Below are 17,775 nucleotides of genomic sequence, written 5' to 3' on the forward strand. Positions count from 1 at the left end.
CTTATCCCATGACTGCTTAAGAGCCTTTGGTGAGGGGACCTAGTCAAAGGCTTTGTGAAAGTCTAAGTAGACTATATCCAGTGAATCATTCTTGTCCACATGTTTGTTGACACCCTCAAAAAATTCTAATAGATTGGTGAGGCGTGATTTCCCGTTACAAAGGCCATGTTGACTCTTCCCAACATATCCTGTTCATCTGTGTGTCTGATAATTCTGTTCTTTACTATAGGGTCAACCAATTTGCCTGGTCCTGAAGTTAGACTTAACCGGCCTGTAATTGCCTCTGCAGCCTTCTTAAAAACTGGATATCACATTAGCTCTCTGCCAGTCATCTGGTTCAGAGGCTGCTTTAAGCAGTAGGTTACCTACCATAGTTAGTAGTTCTGCAATTTCATAATTGAGTCCCTTCAAAACTCTTGGTCTTGGTGACTTATTACTGTTTAATTTATCAGTTTGTTCTGAAACCTCCTCTACTGACATCTCCATCTGGGACCGCTAATCAGATTTGTCACTGAAGAAGAATGGCTCACATGTGGGAATCTCCCTCATATCCTCCTTAGTGAAGACAGATGCAAAGAATTCACCTAGCTTCTTCTCTGCAATGCCTTTGTCTTCCTTGAGTGCTCCTTTAGCACTTCGATTATCCAGTGGCCCCACTGATTGTTCGGCCCACTTCCTGCTTCTGATGTACTTATAAACAGTTTTGCGCTAGTTTTTGTGTCTTTTGATAGTTGCTCTTCAAATTCTGTCGTGGCCGGCCTAATTATACTTTTACACTTGACTTGCCAGAGTTTATGCTCCTTTCTGTTTTCCTCAGTTGGATTTGACTTCCAGTTTTTAAAAGATGTCTTTTTGTCTCTGGGCTGCCTACTTTATTCTGCTGTTTAGCCATGATGGCATTTTTTTGGTCCTTTTACTGTTGTGTGTGTGTGTGTGTGTGTGTATAAATTTAGTTTGAGCCTCTATTCTGGTGTTTTCAAAAAGTTTCCATGCAGCTTGCAGGCATTTCACCCTTGTGACTGTTCCTTTTAATGTCCATTTAATTAGCCTCGTCATTTTAGTGTAGTTCCCCCTTTTTGTAGTTAAATGCTGCTGTGGTGGGTTTCTTAGGTGTTTCCCTCCCTACACTGATGTTAAATTTAATCGCCATGTGGTTCAGCTGTATGTGCCTCTTGGACCGGATCCTGTGCACCATGTAGGGCTAAATTAAGAATTGCCTCAGCAGGGTATTCACTGCATGGCTCGGCTGTGTCCCCCAGCACTCAGCCATGGTCTCCCCGTCCCATGTCTGTCTGTCTGTCTGTCTGTCCTCGCAGTTCCCAGAGTGCGGCTTCTACGGGCTCTATGACAAGATCCTGCTCTTCAAACATGACCTGTCGTCCGCCAACATCCTGCAGCTGGTGCGCGTGGCTGGAGACATCCAGGAGGGGGACTTGGTGGAGGTGGTGCTCTCAGGTAACACACGTGTGTGTGTGGATGAGGGGGAGAGAGAAAAAAAAGGCTCTGTGTGTGTCTACATGCCTTCTGCCCCCTGCTGGAGGGAACGAGTCCTGCTGTGTCTGTGTGTGTGTCCCTGCCGCCCCCTGCTGGAGGGGATGGGCCCTGCTCTGTGTGCGTGTGTGTCCCTGCCGCCCCCTGCTGGAGGGGATGGGTCCTGCTCTGTGTGCGTGTGTGTCCCTGCCGCCCCCTGCTGGAGGGGATGGGCCCTGCTCTGTGTGTGTGTGTGTGTGTGTCTACATGCCTTCTGCCCCCTGCTGGAGGGGATGGGCCCTGCTCTGTGTGCGTGTGTGTGTGTGTCTACATGCCTTCTGCCCCCTGCTGGAGGGGATGGGCCCTGCTCTGTGTGTGTGTGTGTCCCTGCCGCCCCCTGCTGGAGGGGATGGGCCCTGCTCTGTGTGTGTGTGTGTGTGTGTGTGTCCCTGCCGCCCCCTGCTGGAGGGGATGAGCCCTACTCTGTGTGTGTGTGTGTGTGTGTGTGTCCCTGCCGCCCCCTGCTGGAGGGGATGAGCCCTGCTCTGTGTGTGTGTGTGTGTGTCTACATGCCTTCTGCCCCCTGCTGGAGGGGATGAGCCCTACTCTGTGTGTGTGTGTGTGTGTCTACATGCCTTCTGCCCCCTGCTGGAGGGGATGGGTCCTGCTGTGTCTGTGTGTGTGTGTGTGTGTGTGTGTGTGTGTGTGTCCCTGCTGGAGGGGATGAGCCCTGCTCTGTGTGTGTGTGTGTGTGTGTCTACATGCCTTCTGCCCCCTGCTGGAGGGGATGGGTCCTGCTCTGTGTGTGTGTGTGTCCCTGCTGGAGGGAACGAGTCCTGCTGTGTCTGTGTGTGTGTCCCTGCCGCCCCCTGCTGGAGGGGATGAGCCCTACTCTGTGTGTGTGTGTGTGTGTCTACATGCCTTCTGCCCCCTGCTGGAGGGGATGGGCCCTGCTCTGTGTGCGTGTGTGTCCCTGCCGCCCCCTGCTGGAGGGGATGAGCCCTACTCTGTGTGTGTGTGTGTGTGTCTACATGCCTTCTGCCCCCTGCTGGAGGGGATGGGCCCTGCTCTGTGTGTGTGTGTGTCCCTGCTGGAGGGAACGAGTCCTGCTGTGTCTGTGTGTGTGTGTGTGTGTCCCTGCTGGAGGGGATGAGCCCTGCTCTGTGTGTGTGTGTGTCCCTGCTGGAGGGAACGAGTCCTGCTGTGTCTGTGTGTGTGTGTGTGTGTCCCTGCTGGAGGGGATGGGTCCTGCTCTGTGTGCGTGTGTGTCCCTGCCGCCCCCTGCTGGAGGGGATGAGCCCTACTCTGTGTGTGTGTGTGTGTGTGTCTACATGCCTTCTGCCCCCTGCTGGAGGGGATGGGTCCTGCTCTGTGTGTGTGTGTGTCCCTGCTGGAGGGAACGAGTCCTGCTGTGTCTGTGTGTGTGTGTGTGTGTGTCCCTGCTGGAGGGGATGAGCCCTGCTCTGTGTGTGTGTGTGTGTCCCTGCCGCCCCCTGCTGGAGGGGATGAGCCCTGCTCTGTGTGTGTGTGTATGTCCCTGCCGCCCCCTGCTGGAGGGGATGAGCCCTGCTGTGTGTGTGTGTGTCCCTGCCGCCCCCTGCTGGAGGGGATGGGCCCTGCTCTGTGTGCGTGTGTGTCCCTGCCGCCCCCTGCTGGAGGGGATGGGCCCTGCTCTGTGTGCGTGTGTGTCCCTGCCGCCCCCTGCTGGAGGGGATGGGCCCTGCTCTGTGTGTGTGTGTGTCCCTGCCGCCCCTTGCTGGAGGGGATGAGCCCTACTCTGTGTGTGTGTGTGTGTCCGTCCCTGCTGGAGGGGATGAGCCCTACTCTGTGTGTGTGCGTGTGTGTGTCCCTGCCGCCCCCTGCTGGAGGGGATGAGCCCTACTCTGTGTGTGTGTGTGTGTGTGTGTCCCTGCCGCCCCCTGCTGGAGGGGATGAGCCCTACTCTGTGTGTGTGTGTGTGTGTGTCCCTGCCGCCCCCTGCTGGAGGGGATGGGCCCTGCTCTGTGTGCGTGTGTGTGTCCCTGCCGCCCCCTGCTGGAGGGGATGAGCCCTGCTGTGTGTGTGTGTGTGTGTCCCTGCTGGAGGGGATGAGCCCTACTCTGTGTGTGTGTGTGTCCCTGCCGCCCCCTGCTGGAGGGGATGAGCCCTGCTGTGTGTGTGTGTGTGTGTCCCTGCTGGAGGGGATGAGCCCTACTCTGTGTGTGTGTGTGTCCCTGCCGCCCCCTGCTGGAGGGGATGGGTCCTGCTCTGTGTGTGTGTGTGTCCCTGCCACCCCCTGCTGGAGGGGATGAGCCCTACTCTGTGTGTGTGTGTGTGTCCCTGTCACCCCCTGCTGGAGGGGATGAGCCCTACTCTGTGTGTGTGTGTGTGTGTCCCTGCCGCCCCCTGCTGGAGGGGATGGGCCGTGCTCTGTGTGTGTGTGTGTGTGTGTGTGTGTCCCTGCCGCCCCCTGCTGGAGGGGATGGGTCCTGCTCTGTGTGTGTGTGTGTGTGTCCCTGTCACCCCCTGCTGGAGGGGATGGGCCCTGCTGTGTGTGTGTGAGTGTGTCCCTGCTGGAGGGGATGGACCCTGCTCTGTGTGTGTGTGTGTGTCCGTGTCCCTGCCGCCCCCTGCTGGAGGGGATGGGCCCTGCTCTGTGTGTGTGTCCCTGCCGCCCCCTGCCGGAGGGGATGGGCCCTGCTCTGTGTGTGTGTCCCTGCCGCCCCCTGCCGGAGGGGATGGGCCCTGCTCTGTGTGTGTGACACCACAACACACTTGCCCTCCTTTTCCAGACGCTCACTAGCCTATCCAAGCTCTTCCCACGTGGCCCGCTCCGCACTGGCTTGCACCTGCCCGCGCCCTGGGCTGTCCAGCTGCCGATCCCGGCCGGGCGGCGCTGTGAGGGCATTACCAGCCTGTTCCCCAGCCCGTGGCAGCCGATCCCGGCTCGGTGGCGTTGGCTGCTTTGCCAGAAGGCTGGGCGGACCGATGGGGCGCTGAGGGCTGGGCAGGGCAGAATGGGGCCGCCCGCAGGGCTGGTGAAGCAGGTGTTACACCGGCATGACGCTGCCCCTTGGCACGTTGCCATGCGACTGGCAGGGCCTGGTTCGGGGTGCAGGAGAGGACGGGACACAGTGCCACGGGGGGCTCGGGGCTGGGAGATGGCGGGGGGACAGGACGTGTCTCGGTGCCAGGGGTCTCTGGGCAGAGGCTGGGATACAGCGCCAGGTGCCTGGGTACCGATGATGGTGTAGTCAGTCCGGGGCTGCGGGTGGGTGGGGAGCTTCCCCACGCATGGCTGTGGGCTGCGCCCGGGCCCCTGGCTCCCTGGCGCCATCGCTCTCCTCCGCTGCTGCCCGCCCACGGCTGCTTTCGCTCCCGCCGGTGCCCAGGTGCTGTTTTGAGTCAGGGCTGCCTGCGCGCGCCCCGGCAGGAAGTGGTTTGGGGGCCGGCTCCCTGGCACGAGACCTGGTGGGGGGAAGGGCAGGGGCGCTGCAGCTCCGGGGCCCACGGCAGTGACGTTCCCCCCCTCTCCACCCGCAGGAAATCCTGCCCCGCGTCCGCCCAATCTGTGCCAGAGGCCCCTGTGCTAGAGAATCCCCGGTGTCAGGGGTCTCGCCAGCAGGGGGCGCCCCGGCACCAACGGGGGGTCCGGCCACTGCTGAAAGTGGGGTGTTGGCTATGGATCGTTACGGGGATGTGGGTGCAGGGAGGTGGGTCCAGCCAGGCCCTCCCTCTCCCAGGGGCAGCCGGCGGGTCTGGACCGGGCCACGCCGTGCCCTGAGCTCCCTCCCTCTTGTCCACCAGCCTCGGCCACCTTTGAGGATTTCCGGATACGTCCGCACGCCCTGAACGTGCATTCGTACCGCGCCCCGGCCTTCTGCGACCACTGCGGGGAAATGCTCTTTGGCCTGGTGCGCCAGGGCCTCAAGTGTGATGGTATGGAGCCCAGGGGGAGGGTGTGGGGGTGTCTCCCCATCTGAGCCCAGGGGGCTGGCGGCTCAGGAGAGGAGGGGTGGGGAATGAGACACGGGGCCTTTCCCCTGTAGGCGATGCCGGCTCTGATCTGGCCCCAGGACTGGGGCCTGGCTGGCGCAGGTCGGGGGTGGGGAGTGGCCGTTCAGTGACCCTTGTGTGTAATGAGTTGGGGGGGTCTCAGCCCAGTTTGAAGAGGGTCCCACTGCACAAACCAGCCGGTGAGAAACAACCCACAAAGCCCCACGGATTGAGCAGCCTTCTGCCCCCGGGGGGGAGATCTCTCTAGGGTGGGGGCTGGCATCGCTCTTCCACCCCCCAGGTCACCTCTGCCTGGCTTGGGGGGTTGGGGGGCAGGGTGCCTGGCGTTGGGGACATTCTGCTTTCGACCTTGGTGGCTCCGGCACGTGGCTGTGACCCCCTTGCCACGTGCCCTGTCCGAGCCCTAGGACACAGCCAGAGACGGAGTCACTTAGCGTGTAGGAAATTAACTGATTTAATGCTTAACTCAGGCTCTGAGCTGTCCTGTTAAACCAGCGTCCCAGACGGATCCACGCTGGGGCCTGCCCCACTCCTTAGGCTGGGACCGCTGCCCAGAGCCATGCCCTCCCGTCCGTCTGTCTGTCTTACACTTAGATCATAGGCTCTGTGGGGGAGGACTGCCTTGGTCTTCGGACAGCGCCATGGGACCCCGATCCCGCTGTGGGGCCCTAATCCCATACTGGGCCTCCCCTGCCCCCGGGCCCTCCCGCCGCCCGTCTGGTCGGAAACGTGACGCAGGCGGCTCCTCCGTGTGTTGCAGGTTGTGGCCTGAACTATCACAAACGCTGTGCCTTCAACATCCCCAACAACTGCAGCGGGGCCCGCAAACGCCGCCTCTCGGCCACCTCGCTGGCCACCGCGCAGTCCCTGCGGCTCGCCACCTCCGAGTCGCTGCCCTGCGCCCCCGACGAGCTGGTAAGAGCCCCCGCTGGGTAGGGGCGAGGACCGCCCGGCCCTGCATCGCGGGCCAACCCCTGAGATGGCGCTGGCCGCGCGCCGTGGCCACCTGAGCTGTGTGTCTTGTCCCCTATACTGCCCGGCTCAGCGAGATTCTTCTCAGGCTGGAGGGGCAGGGTCTGGGTGCTGGGGAAGGGAGCGGTCTGGCGTCCATCCTCACTGCTGCTGGGTAGTTTAGAGCTGTGGCTAGCCGTGACCAAGGATCGTGCCCCAGAAGAGTGGGGGTGGGGGTGGATGGGCAGCCCCTGGGTGTCACAAGTTCAGGTTTCAATGTACTGGGTCCCCAGCTGGAAGTCCCACCCCCCCGTCCCTGAGGGAGCTAACTTCCCCACCCCCGCCCCATGGCAGCGCTAACTGGCCCCCTCCGCGGCTGCTGCAGCACTGGGTTGGCCATGGAACGTGACCCCCCCCTCCCCCCCTCATTCCCGCCATGTCCCGTACCCCCCTCCCCTGCAGAGCCGGAGCTCCATGGAGACCTTGCCCCGCCGGCTCACCAGCACCTCCTACATTGGGCGCCCCATCGAGCTGGACAAGCTGTTCCTGTCCAAGGTCAAGGTGCCCCACACCTTCCTCATCCACTCGTACACCCGCCCCACCGTCTGCCAGTTCTGCAAGAAGTTGCTCAAGGGGCTCTTCCGCCAGGGCCTGCAGTGCAAAGGTGACCGGGGGGGGAGGGAGGTGGGGGGGTCAGGTGGGACTCCTTCTCCAAGAAGGGCCAAGGTAGGGAAATGAGAGGGGAGCACTGGGTGCACATGGCCGGTGGAACTCCTTGCCACTGGAGGGTCCAGCTGGATGTAAGAAGGGGCTGGATATTTCTATGGGAAAGGGCTTCCACTCTCACACTTCAGCGCCTGGGATGAGTGTCAGAGGGGACAGGAAAGAGATTCTCCCCACCCGCTCTGCACCCACCCCTAAAAGGGAGGAGTGAATGCGCTTTCCTTTGAAGGTTTCTTAATTGGCTACTGCTGAGAGGTGGGGCACCAGGCTAGATGGGCCCCTGGGTCTGATCTGGGGTGACAGGGAAGGGGGCGGGATACCGGGCTAGATGGGCCCAAGGGTCTGATCTCGGGTGGGAGGGAGGCCAGGATACTGGCTATATAACAGAAATGGCTTCACCCAGCTCTGAAATTATTCTTATTTATTAGGTGTATTACGGTAGCGCCAAGGGGCTCCCGTCATAGACCAGGACCCCCTTGCGACAGGCACTGTACAGGCAGCTACTTCTGGGGTGGGACGTGGCAGCTGTCTGACAGAGAACAGCAACAGCATACAACAGTGGGGGGATGGGAAGTGGAGGAGAAGCCCTCACCTGCAGGAGGGGCAGGAATGGATACGGCTGGTGGCGTTTGCCTGGGACCCTGGGGCTCACAGTCTGACTGGTGCAGGGTGTCAGAGGGGGGTGGGGTGTCTGCACTTTGGGAAGGGGGTCAGGATGGTTGAGAGACGGGGCTGGAGACCCCCAAGCTGGCACCCCCCTGACGCTCTCCTCTCTTTCAGACTGCAAGTTTAACTGCCACAAACGCTGTGCCACCCGGGTGCCCAATGACTGTCTGGGCGAGACGCTCTTCAACGGCGGGGGTGAGTGGCAGCCGTGCGTGGGTGGAGGGGGTGGTGGGACGCTGCCTTGGGACTACTGCCCAGGGGGCTGGCGAGGGGGACGGGACTGGGGATCCAGCCCTAGCCCTGGCTCATACAGCCTGTGGTCTGGACGATGAGTCTCCCTCTGCCCCTGCCCGCTCAGGGGCTGGGTGCGGGTGCAGAGAGGATGGGGCAGGTGGGCTGGCCCGGCTGAGCTCCCAGAATGGCAGGGTCCTGTGGGTCAGTTCTGGGCACCCCGGTTTCACACCCTGGCACTGGCAGGGCCCCCCTCCCTGGTGCTGATCCCACGGGCTCTGGTGCTGTCCCCCAGACGTGCCCATGGAAGACGCCAGCGACCTCAGCGATGCTGACAAGAACTCGCTGATGGACGAATCGGACGACTCGGGCATCATCCCCGGCTCCCACTCGGAGAATGAGCTCCACGGAGGGGACGACCCCGATGACGACGCCAGCAAATCCCAGGGGTACAGCCCTGCCCCCAAAATCTCCCCTGCCCTGCCCCTCCCTCCCCAGCATCCTGGGTCAGGGCCAGAGGCCCCCTGGCTTCAGGCTACCACCAGCTAGCAGCTGCGTTTCCTGGTACGGGGAGCCAATATCCCCTGACTGCTTCACCTCTGGGTCTGGGGGACCTTCCCTGGGATTTCCTGTCCCCCCTCCAGCTCTGATGACCCTCAGTCCTGACCCACAGCCCCCACCTACCCCAGCCCTGGCCTCCCCCTGGTTCCCACAGCTCTACCGATGCTCCTCAGTCTCAACCCGCAGCCCCCTCCCAGCTGTCCCAGTTCCGGGTTCCCCCACCCACAGATCTGGTGATGCCCCTCAGTGCTGACCCGCAGCCCTCCCCATCCCCGTTATCTCAGCCCTGAGGTTCCCTGCCCCCCTCCCCACCCCCCGCAGCTCACTTGTCCGGTTGCTCTCCCCTCAGCTCCATGGGCTACATCCCGCTGATGCGGGTGGTGCAGTCGGTGCGGCACACAACCCGGAGATCCAGCACAGCGCTGAAGGAAGGCTGGGTGGTTCACTATAGCAGCAAAGACACCCTGGTGAGCGGGGCCGGTTCCTCTGGGGAAGCCAGGCTCAAGAGCTGGCTGCAATGGGACACTAAATTGTATTATACTGCACCGTCAGTAGGTGGTGCTGTGTGTAAAATACCCCATTTAAGCTAACCTTGGCAGTACCTGATGGACGCAGCCGGGGTGGGTAAGTGAGCTCCACAGCCAGGCCAGTTCTGGGACAGGAGCATGAGGAGGTGCCAGGAGTGGGACTAAGAACAGAAACAGAAGAAACAGCAGCCACAGTTGCAGACAGAAAGAACAAAAGTTGCAGGATCTCATCAACATGCCCCTCTGCAGCGCCCCACAGAACTTTATTTTTGACAAACCTTCACACTGGACAGACTGGAAACAAGATTTTGCAAGATCTCGCATTGCTGCCAGTCAGAGAGATGACGATGAAAAGGTTCTGGCTGTGTTTGATGCATACTTTATACCTCAAAGAAAGAGCATGTTTCCACCGGAGAATTCAAGAACCAGGGGGAAATGCTGAAAGTTTAAGAGCTCTGCATGCATTGGCTGAAAACTGTGTTTCTGGGAATGCAAAACATGAAAATATCAAAGACAGGCTTGTTGTTGGGTTAACAGATAATAATCTTTCACAGCAGCTATGATTGAGGAGAGATTTAACCCTAGCCACAGATATCCAGAGAGCAGAACAGTCAGAATTAGTCACACGTCAGAACAAAAGGCAGGAGCAACTTGAAAAACCTAAAAGTAGCTTTGGCTTGTTTACACTACCAACATATGTCAGTAAATCTATGTTGCTCAGGGGTGTGGAAAATCCACACCCCGCCCGAAGCAGTTATACCAACTAACCCCTGGTATAGACAGCGCTATGTTGACAAGAGGGCTTCTCCCGTCGACATAGCTATGGCCCTCGTGAACATGGATTAACTACACTGACGTAGTGTAGTAGCGGGTTCACTGAAGTGCTACTCTGCAGCGTTTTAAGAATAGACCTGCCCTTCGAAGCTATAAACAGACACTTGAGAGTTAAATGTCATTATCATAAACCCCTGAGGCAAGGAGAGAGAACTAGGCTAAGAGGGACAAATTCCAGCTGCCGTGCCCAACATGTGGAAAAAGTCATATCCAGCTAGAGGCGCATGGTGTAATAATTGCACCAAATATGGACATTTTGCAGCTGTTTGCTGCACCAAAGCAGTCAGGGAGTTGACTTGTATTACAGACAATCAAGAAACATGGCTTCTGGGATCTATCACTGGAGATGATGTAGAGCCTGCCTGGAGAGTGAAATTAAATACTCATGGCAAGACTATTGACTTTAAATTGACTCAGGATCTGACGTCACAGTCATCTCAGAAGGGACTTACAATCACCTTCTACTTCTCCCAGAGCTGAAGTCACCTGACGCAGCTCTGACTAGCCCTGGAGGGATCTGAACTGCAGGGGCCAGTTCACCACAGAAACAACTTACAGAGACAAAAGCTTTGCCTTCAGAGTGGGATCAAAGACCCAGTCGCAGCGTGGCAGCCATGATGGGCCTAGCGAGGAGGGTGGAAGAACTCAACAGAGGATTTGATGATACACTTAAAGTCGTCCTGGTTAATGTTGTTTCGTTGTTACGTGGCTGATCAATTAGGGAACAGGCTCGTTTAAAGTTGCGCAGTGCTCCCTTATAACGTTGTTTGGCAGCCTCCTGCTTTGTCCACCGCTTGCAGGAAGAGCAGCCCGTTGCAGCGAGCTGGTGGGGGCTTGGAACCAGGGTGGGCCGGCAGCCCCGCATCAGCTCCCCGCTCCCCTAAGTTCCCCGTGCATCAGCTGCCCGGCAGGCTATCAATTGCCTGCAGTTCAGCTGTCACTCCCCCGACTGCCATGTGCTGCTCCTGCCCTCTGCCTTGGAGCTGCTCCCCGAGCCTTCTGTTGCTGTGCAGGTGTGGGGGGATAAAAGGGGGGGCTAATGTCCGGGTGTCCCCTCCCCCCTGCTCCTGTCCCCCGCTTTCCCCATCTCAATAGAGCGGGGGGCGGGGGGGACACGTCAGGGCTCAGGACGGAGGGAGCTTGCTGGCAGCAGCTGCTGTCTCAACTTGCTGATCTACTTAAAAATGCAATGCACTTAGAGTGGGGTCAGTGTACTTAAAGGGGCAACGCGCATCTCTCTCTCACACACAGGGTGTGTCTCTGTCTGCCATGCTGTCTCCCCTTCCTCCGTTTGTGCTGCCTTGTAGTGTGTGAGGCCACATTAACAACAATGTGTTAACCCTGGAGGGCTCAGCCGAATGCTAGTTCATCATTTAGCAATAAGGCATTCCCTGGGAAATATCCCACCCTCTTCCACCCTCTGGCTTCACCACCTCAACCGAGCTTCACAATCATCATTGCTGTGTACAGTATTAAATTGTTTGTTTAAAACTTATGCTGTGTTTGTATGTGTGTGTGTGCGTGTTTATATAATGTAGTCTTTGGTGAACAAAATTTCCCTGGAACCTAAACCCCCCTATTTACATTAATTCTTTTGGGGAAATTGGATTTGCTTAACATCATTTTGCTTAAAGTCGCGTTTTTCAGGAACGTAACTACAACGCTAAGCGAGGAGTTACTGTACTGGGCTTTTGAAAGGCGATCCAGTACAAATCAATGTAAGAGACAATGCTGAGCCACACAGTGTACAGACACCTCTACCAGACAGAGCAGGGAAGAGATTAGCTGCAGATTTATGTAAATTCAGAGGATAGCATTTTGTGGTTGTTGTGGGCTGTTTTTCCAGGTATAGAGAGATAACGTACTTGAAAGACGGAACATGTTGCATTGTTATCGAGAAACTGACATGCCCGTTCGCTCCCTTTGGCGTTCAGAATAACCAGCGGTGGAAAACGAACCACAAAGCACCACCGCAGAATTTAAGTTATTCCGCACAAAATATGGTTTTGATCATATTCCCAGCAGCCCACATTACCCACAAGCGATGGAGAGGCTGAGAGAGCTGGACAGACAGCCAAGGAAATCCTACTGCAGGACGATCCATTCCTCGCTCTTCTGCGTTACAGATCAACACCAACAACGGCTACTGGATCCAGTCCAGCACAACTCCTGATGGGAAGACAACTCAGAGCTACTGTTCCGACTTTGGAAAATACACACATACACAGAATCTCCGAAGTGCCCCGTCATGAGGAGAGTAGCCAAATCGCATAAAAAGGCTAAAAGAGCTCACAAACACTTTTATAACAGACGTCACTCAGTTAGAGAACTGCCCGCTCCAGAACCTGGTGAGCGTGTTCATGTCCAGTTGGGTAGAGAAGAAGGATGGACGCCTCCAGCTGCCATAAAGAAAAAGAATTCAGCGCCCAGGTCATACGTGATCGAGACCGACAGTGGAGATGTCAGCAGAAACCGTCGACATTGATAGTTTGTTCCTCAGCAAGAGCAAACTCTGCCGATGGCGGCTGCAGGACAAGAAGACGACTCCTCGAGGTTTCCAAATTGACCACGGTCCGTCGTTGAAACGGCCGGCCAGCCAGGTGGCCGAGTCGTTCCGCGTTCGGGTCGTGTAACTAGAAAACCAGCAGGGTTCAGAGAGATGTGACAGACTGAGCTGCCGTGAACGGCACAGACAGCATGACGGTGTGAATAGCGTACATGGTAGGAAGGGAGATGGAATGGGGTGTTAAACCATATTAGACTGTTGAGCGACTAGCTGTGTGTAACGTACTTTAGTTAAGCGAATCTTGGCTGGTTCAGGACCATGATGCCGGCCTGGGGTAGAGGTGGACTGAGGGGGCCCCAACTCCCCCTGCCCCCTTCCTCCCCCGCCTGCAAGCTGGGCTGTGACCATCTGCCCAGGGCAGAGCCGCCAGCCCCATGCAGTAGACACCCACATGGGAACTAAGTTCATTTCTTTCCTCTCCCCAGAGGAAGCGTCATTACTGGCGGCTGGACTGCAAGTGCATCACGCTCTTCCAGAACAACACCTCCAGCCGTTACTACAAGGTAAGCCCTCTTTGCCCTGCATGGGGCTTGGCCTCTGTGGGACCTGCCTGGTATGGGAGTCACAGGGGAAGAGCAACCCATCAGAGCCTACCTAGCCCGTCCCCTACAGCCTGTTCCCCCCCACCCCCCGGGGGTGCAGGAATTGTCCCTGTTCCCCTAGCAGAGATGGAGATGCCCCCTCAGGGCCCACTGAGCCCAACCCCACCCAAGGCAGAGTCATCCCCTACTGTGTGTTCCTCCTAGAGAGGTGGGGGGATTATCCCTGTCGGACTGTACCCCAGTGTTTGTTTCAGTGTCCCCAGCCCTTCCCTTGGGGAGATGTTTCCCCAGCCTGGCTGATCAGGTTCTCCGGCTCCTCCACTGAGAGTTTCAAGCTGTCAATCCCGGCGAACCGTCCCTGTGTGTTGTCACCACACCCTTTGTGTCAGAGGCCCCACACTGATGACTCAGGCTGCTCAAAAATCTTTGGACAAAAAAGCCCTTTTTCCATCAAAAGACATTTTTGGCACCAAAAAAATAAAAGTTTAATTATTGAGGGTTTTTTTTTTTTTAATGGAAATTCTCTGCAAAAAGACACCCGCTTTCTTCTGTTGTTGGAGTGAGGTCGAATTCCCGCTGCCTCTTGAGTTCCCCTGCCCCTTCGTTTTCTTCCCCTTGGGAAAAGTTGGTGGGACGTGAGAGTGTGTGCTGGGGGGGGGAAGCTGGGGGAGAGGGGGGAGTCCACTCTTTTCCTGCTTTCCACTTGAAAAGTTTTGGGGGAAAATATTTCAAAAGTCTGAATTTCTCTCAATTTTTTAAACATTTGACGAAAATATTTCCCTTATTTCCCACTGTCGGGAAAAAAAAAGGAAAGAACTCTGTTTTTTGTTTTAAAAAAATAGCGTGTGTGTGTGTGTGTGTGAGAGAGAGAGAGAGAGAGAGAAAATGAGGGAAATAAATGGAGGGGATCCCTGAAAGTTTGGAGGGAAATCAAAGGGCTCAGAAGCCAGGCTGGGCTGAGCTACTCTGCATTTCGCCCCTGAGCCTGTGAGTGGGTTCCCCTTGCAGGAAATCCCGCTGTCTGAGATCCTGGCGGTGGAACCAGCCCAGACCTCTGCCCTGGTGCCGCCGGGCGGCAACCCCCACTGCTTCGAGATCGTCACGGCCAACGCCACGTACTGCGTGGGAGAGGACTGCGCCCCCACCCCGTCCACCGCCAGCCAGCAGCAGAGCGGGGTCGGGCTGGAAGTGGCCATGGCCTGGGAGAGTGCAATACGCCAGGCCCTCATGCCTGTCATCCTGCAGGATGCTCCCAATCCTCAGGGACAGGCCCCCCACAGTGAGTGAGAGCCCCGGGGCCTGGAATGGGCTCTGGGGCAGCGGGGAGAGTGCCCCCTACCCCGCTCCCTGCAGCACAGCGCCCCCAGCACCGGGGTGGGTCACTGGGGCCAGCGCTGACTGCGAGGGGAGAGCGCCCCCTACCGAGCCCACACCCTGATCCCTGCAGCACAGCGCCTCCTAGTGCCTAACCCTCTCCCTGCAGCGCTCTAGGTGTCTCCCATCCGAGCGCAGGCTGGTCCCTGTTTGGATCAGCCGGGAGTCCAGCCCGAAGCACCAGCATCCTGTCAGACCCTGCTGGGCCTAGCCAGGCAGCGTCCCAAGTGGGGGAGGTGATTGTCCTGCAGGGGGTGATGCTGATCTCACCGGGGGGGCACCCAGACGGTCCTGGGGATGGAGCTTAGCGTCCGCATGGCTGGGAGGAGCTCAGTCCTCAGATGCTGCAGCTAGGGTTAGGGGCTGGGACGGGGGCGGGGACTTGACACGCCTTCCCCCATGTAGGATTTCATGCCCTGGACACAATATGCGGTGGGGAGGGGAATACTGATTTGGCTCAGGCCAGGCCTGTCTGGTGCCAGCTCCTAATCAAAGGCCCCTTTTCCCTTCCCAGGGCAGGCATCGCTCCGGATCTCCGTGTCCAACAGCCAGATCCAGGAGAACGTGGTGAGTAGAGGCCCCGCCCCTCTCTTTCTGCCCTGCCCCTTCTCTGTGTTTGTCCAGACCCAAGAGAACGTGGTGAGTAGGGGTTCCACAACCCCCGCCCCTCAGCTCTCTGTCTGTATATAAAGAGTGGAAAAATGAACCAACGGCTAAGGAGGAGCACAAAGGAATAGCATGAGCATGTAGGGACAAAACCAGAAAGGCTAAGGCACAAAATGAGCTACATTTAGCAAGCGACATAAAAGGCAATAAGAAGAGGTTGTATGGTTAGCTAAGGAGCAAGAGAAAGGTGAAGGAAAGTGGAGGTCCTCTGCTTAGCAGGGAAGGAGAGCTAATAACGGGCGACCTCAGGAAGGTGGAGGTGCTTATGCCTCTTCTGCTTCAGTGGCCTCTGAAAAGGTTAATTTGTGACCCGGTATGTAACACAATTAATGGTAACGACAAAAGGGAAGGAGTGCAAGCTAAAATAGGGGAAAAAAACAGGTTAAATAAGGTAGATCTATTCGAGCCATCAGATGAAACTCACCTGAGAGTACTTAAGGAGCTAGCTGAAGCAAAATCTCGGAACTGTTGACAATTATCTTCGAGAACTCCTGGAGCATGTCAAAGGCTTTGTGAAAGTCCAAGTACACTATATCCACCGAATCATTCTTGTCCACATGCTTATTGACCCCCTCAAAAAATTCTAATAGATTGGTGAGACATGATTTCCCTTTACAAAAGCCATGTTGACTCTTCCCCAACATATCATGTTCATCTGTATGTCTGATAATTCTGCTTTTTACTCTAGTTTCAACCAATTTGCCTGGTCCTGAAGTTAGACTTAACTGGCTTGTAATTTCCTCTGCAGCCTTCTTAAAAGATCGGGGTCCCATTAGCTCTCTGCCAGTCATCTGGAGAGGCTGATTTAAGCGATAGGTTACCTACCATAGTTAGTAGTTCTGCAATTTCATATTTGAGTCCCTTCAAAACTCTTGGTCCTGGTGACTTATTACTGTTTAATGTATCAGTTTGTTCTGAAACCAAATCTATTGACACCTCAATCTGGGACCCGCCTGTCTCTATGCTCCCCCCTGTATGTGTTGGACATCCTGCCCCCCAACCCTGGATGGGCTGACTTGACCCTTTTCCTTGTGCCATTGCAGGACATAGCCACAGTTTACCAGATCTTCCCGGACGAAGTCCTGGGCTCAGGGCAGTTTGGAGTTGTCTATGGAGGTGGGTTCGGGGGGAGGGCGGGATGCAGGGCCTGCCACTGAGAACCTCTGGGGTGGGGTGCGGTGGGTGTTTGTACAGGGATTGCTCACCCGGCAGTGTACTGAGATGCAGCTGCTTCTGGGGTGGAGCGCGGGCGGGGGCTGTTTAGTGGCTGCACAGGGATGCTGCAGACTAGTTCAGAAGGAAAATGGAAGAAAACTCCCGTGTCCAACCCTATTTTGGGTAGGGGAGACTAGCTGGCTTTGGGGGTGGGGAATGGGACATGGGGCCTTTCACCTCTAGGGGGCGCTGGGTCCAATCTACCCCCAGGGTGGGGGACTGGCAGGGTCAGGGGGTGGGCAATGGGACACAGGGCATCTCCCCTCCAGGAGGTGTTGGCTCCCCTGGGACGAGGACCCTAATGCCTCTGTTCTGGCCCCCACCAGGGAAGCACCGTAAATCGGGCCGGGACGTGGCAGTGAAGGTGATCGACAAGCTACGTTTCCCCACGAAGCAGGAGAGCCAGCTGCGCAACGAGGTGGCCATCCTGCAGGTGAGAGGGGGATGGACAGACAGACAGCGACGCCGCTCGGCTCCTCGCTCCCCCGCCCTGGAGAGAGCACACCCTTCCCCCCTGTGGGGCCCGCTTCAGGTGCCCCGGGCTTGGCTGGCTTAGGGGCACTTCTGAGAGCTGGTCCTGAGGTTGCTGCTCGCTGCAGCGAGTTGCATAGGTCTCAGCTCAGGTCCCAGCAGGGCAGGGAAACACCGGTTGAGCCAACCGCTCTGGGGCGGCTGTGCCGGCCGAGGCAGCGCATGGGGCTGGGGTTTGCCTGGAGCTGGGTGGCTCATGGGGGTCACCAGATCCAAAGGGGGGTGGGGCTGGCGGGCAGGTGGATTCCCTGCCCCCAGCCCCGCTTTTATCTCTCCTCTCCCCGGCCCCCAGAGCCTCCGCCATGCAGGCATAGTGAACCTGGAGTGCATGTTCGAGACGCCCGAGAAGGTGTTTGTGGTGATGGAGAAGCTCCACGGGGACATGCTGGAGATGATCCTGTCCTCGGAGAAGGGCCGGCTGCCCGAGAGGCTCACCAAATTCCTCATCACCCAGGTGAGACCCTCCCCCCCACGCCCCCACCGAGCTGCCCCAGCACCGTGGCTTGTCCCTGGGGCTGCTGGATGGGGGAGTTCACCAGGACAGGCCGGGGGCATGTGGCTGTCTGTCCTGGCTGGAGGGGACCGGCCTTGCGCTGTGTGTCCGTCTGGCTGGCGGGGACCGGCCCTGCGCTGCGTGTCCGTCTGGCTGGCGGGGCTGAGCTCTGCTCGGGGGGTGTCCCTGCTGCCCTCTGGGGTGGCCCAGCCCAGCCTGGTCCCTCAGCTCCTCCCTGGAGTGGGGTGCAGGGGGAGCAGGCAGCGCCCCCTCCCTCCCCTCCAGCTGGCGGGGGCAGACCTCCCCTGCCCCAGGCTGCTCTCTCCCCCGTATGCCCCCGCCAGCCCCTGGGGGAGACCCCTCTGCTGGGCGGACGAGGGGAAAGGGCCCCTGTAAGCTCTTGGGGCAGCCCTGGCGATGTCTGACCTG

General features: G+C 57.9%; 1 protein-coding gene across 1 annotated transcript in view; it reads left to right on the top strand.

Moving 5' to 3' along the window:
* PRKD2 (protein kinase D2) overlaps positions 1 to 17,775 on the top strand; it is a 32,089-nt gene that overhangs the window by 10,948 nt on the left and 3,366 nt on the right. The window contains exons 2-14 of the mRNA XM_084612268.1: positions 1,317 to 1,455; positions 5,257 to 5,388; positions 6,227 to 6,381; positions 6,880 to 7,081; positions 7,921 to 8,001; positions 8,333 to 8,486; positions 8,948 to 9,065; positions 12,951 to 13,028; positions 14,076 to 14,346; positions 14,956 to 15,008; positions 16,151 to 16,223; positions 16,649 to 16,755; positions 17,146 to 17,307. Of these exons, the coding sequence (XP_084468394.1) occupies positions 1,317 to 1,455; positions 5,257 to 5,388; positions 6,227 to 6,381; positions 6,880 to 7,081; positions 7,921 to 8,001; positions 8,333 to 8,486; positions 8,948 to 9,065; positions 12,951 to 13,028; positions 14,076 to 14,346; positions 14,956 to 15,008; positions 16,151 to 16,223; positions 16,649 to 16,755; positions 17,146 to 17,307 (1,725 nt within the window). The remainder of the gene's footprint in view (positions 1 to 1,316; positions 1,456 to 5,256; positions 5,389 to 6,226; positions 6,382 to 6,879; positions 7,082 to 7,920; positions 8,002 to 8,332; positions 8,487 to 8,947; positions 9,066 to 12,950; positions 13,029 to 14,075; positions 14,347 to 14,955; positions 15,009 to 16,150; positions 16,224 to 16,648; positions 16,756 to 17,145; positions 17,308 to 17,775) is intronic.

Source organism: Lepidochelys olivacea (assembly GCF_965140295.1).
Source record: "Lepidochelys olivacea isolate rLepOli2 genome assembly, chromosome: 23".
NCBI classification, from domain to species: domain Eukaryota; kingdom Metazoa; phylum Chordata; order Testudines; family Cheloniidae; genus Lepidochelys; species Lepidochelys olivacea.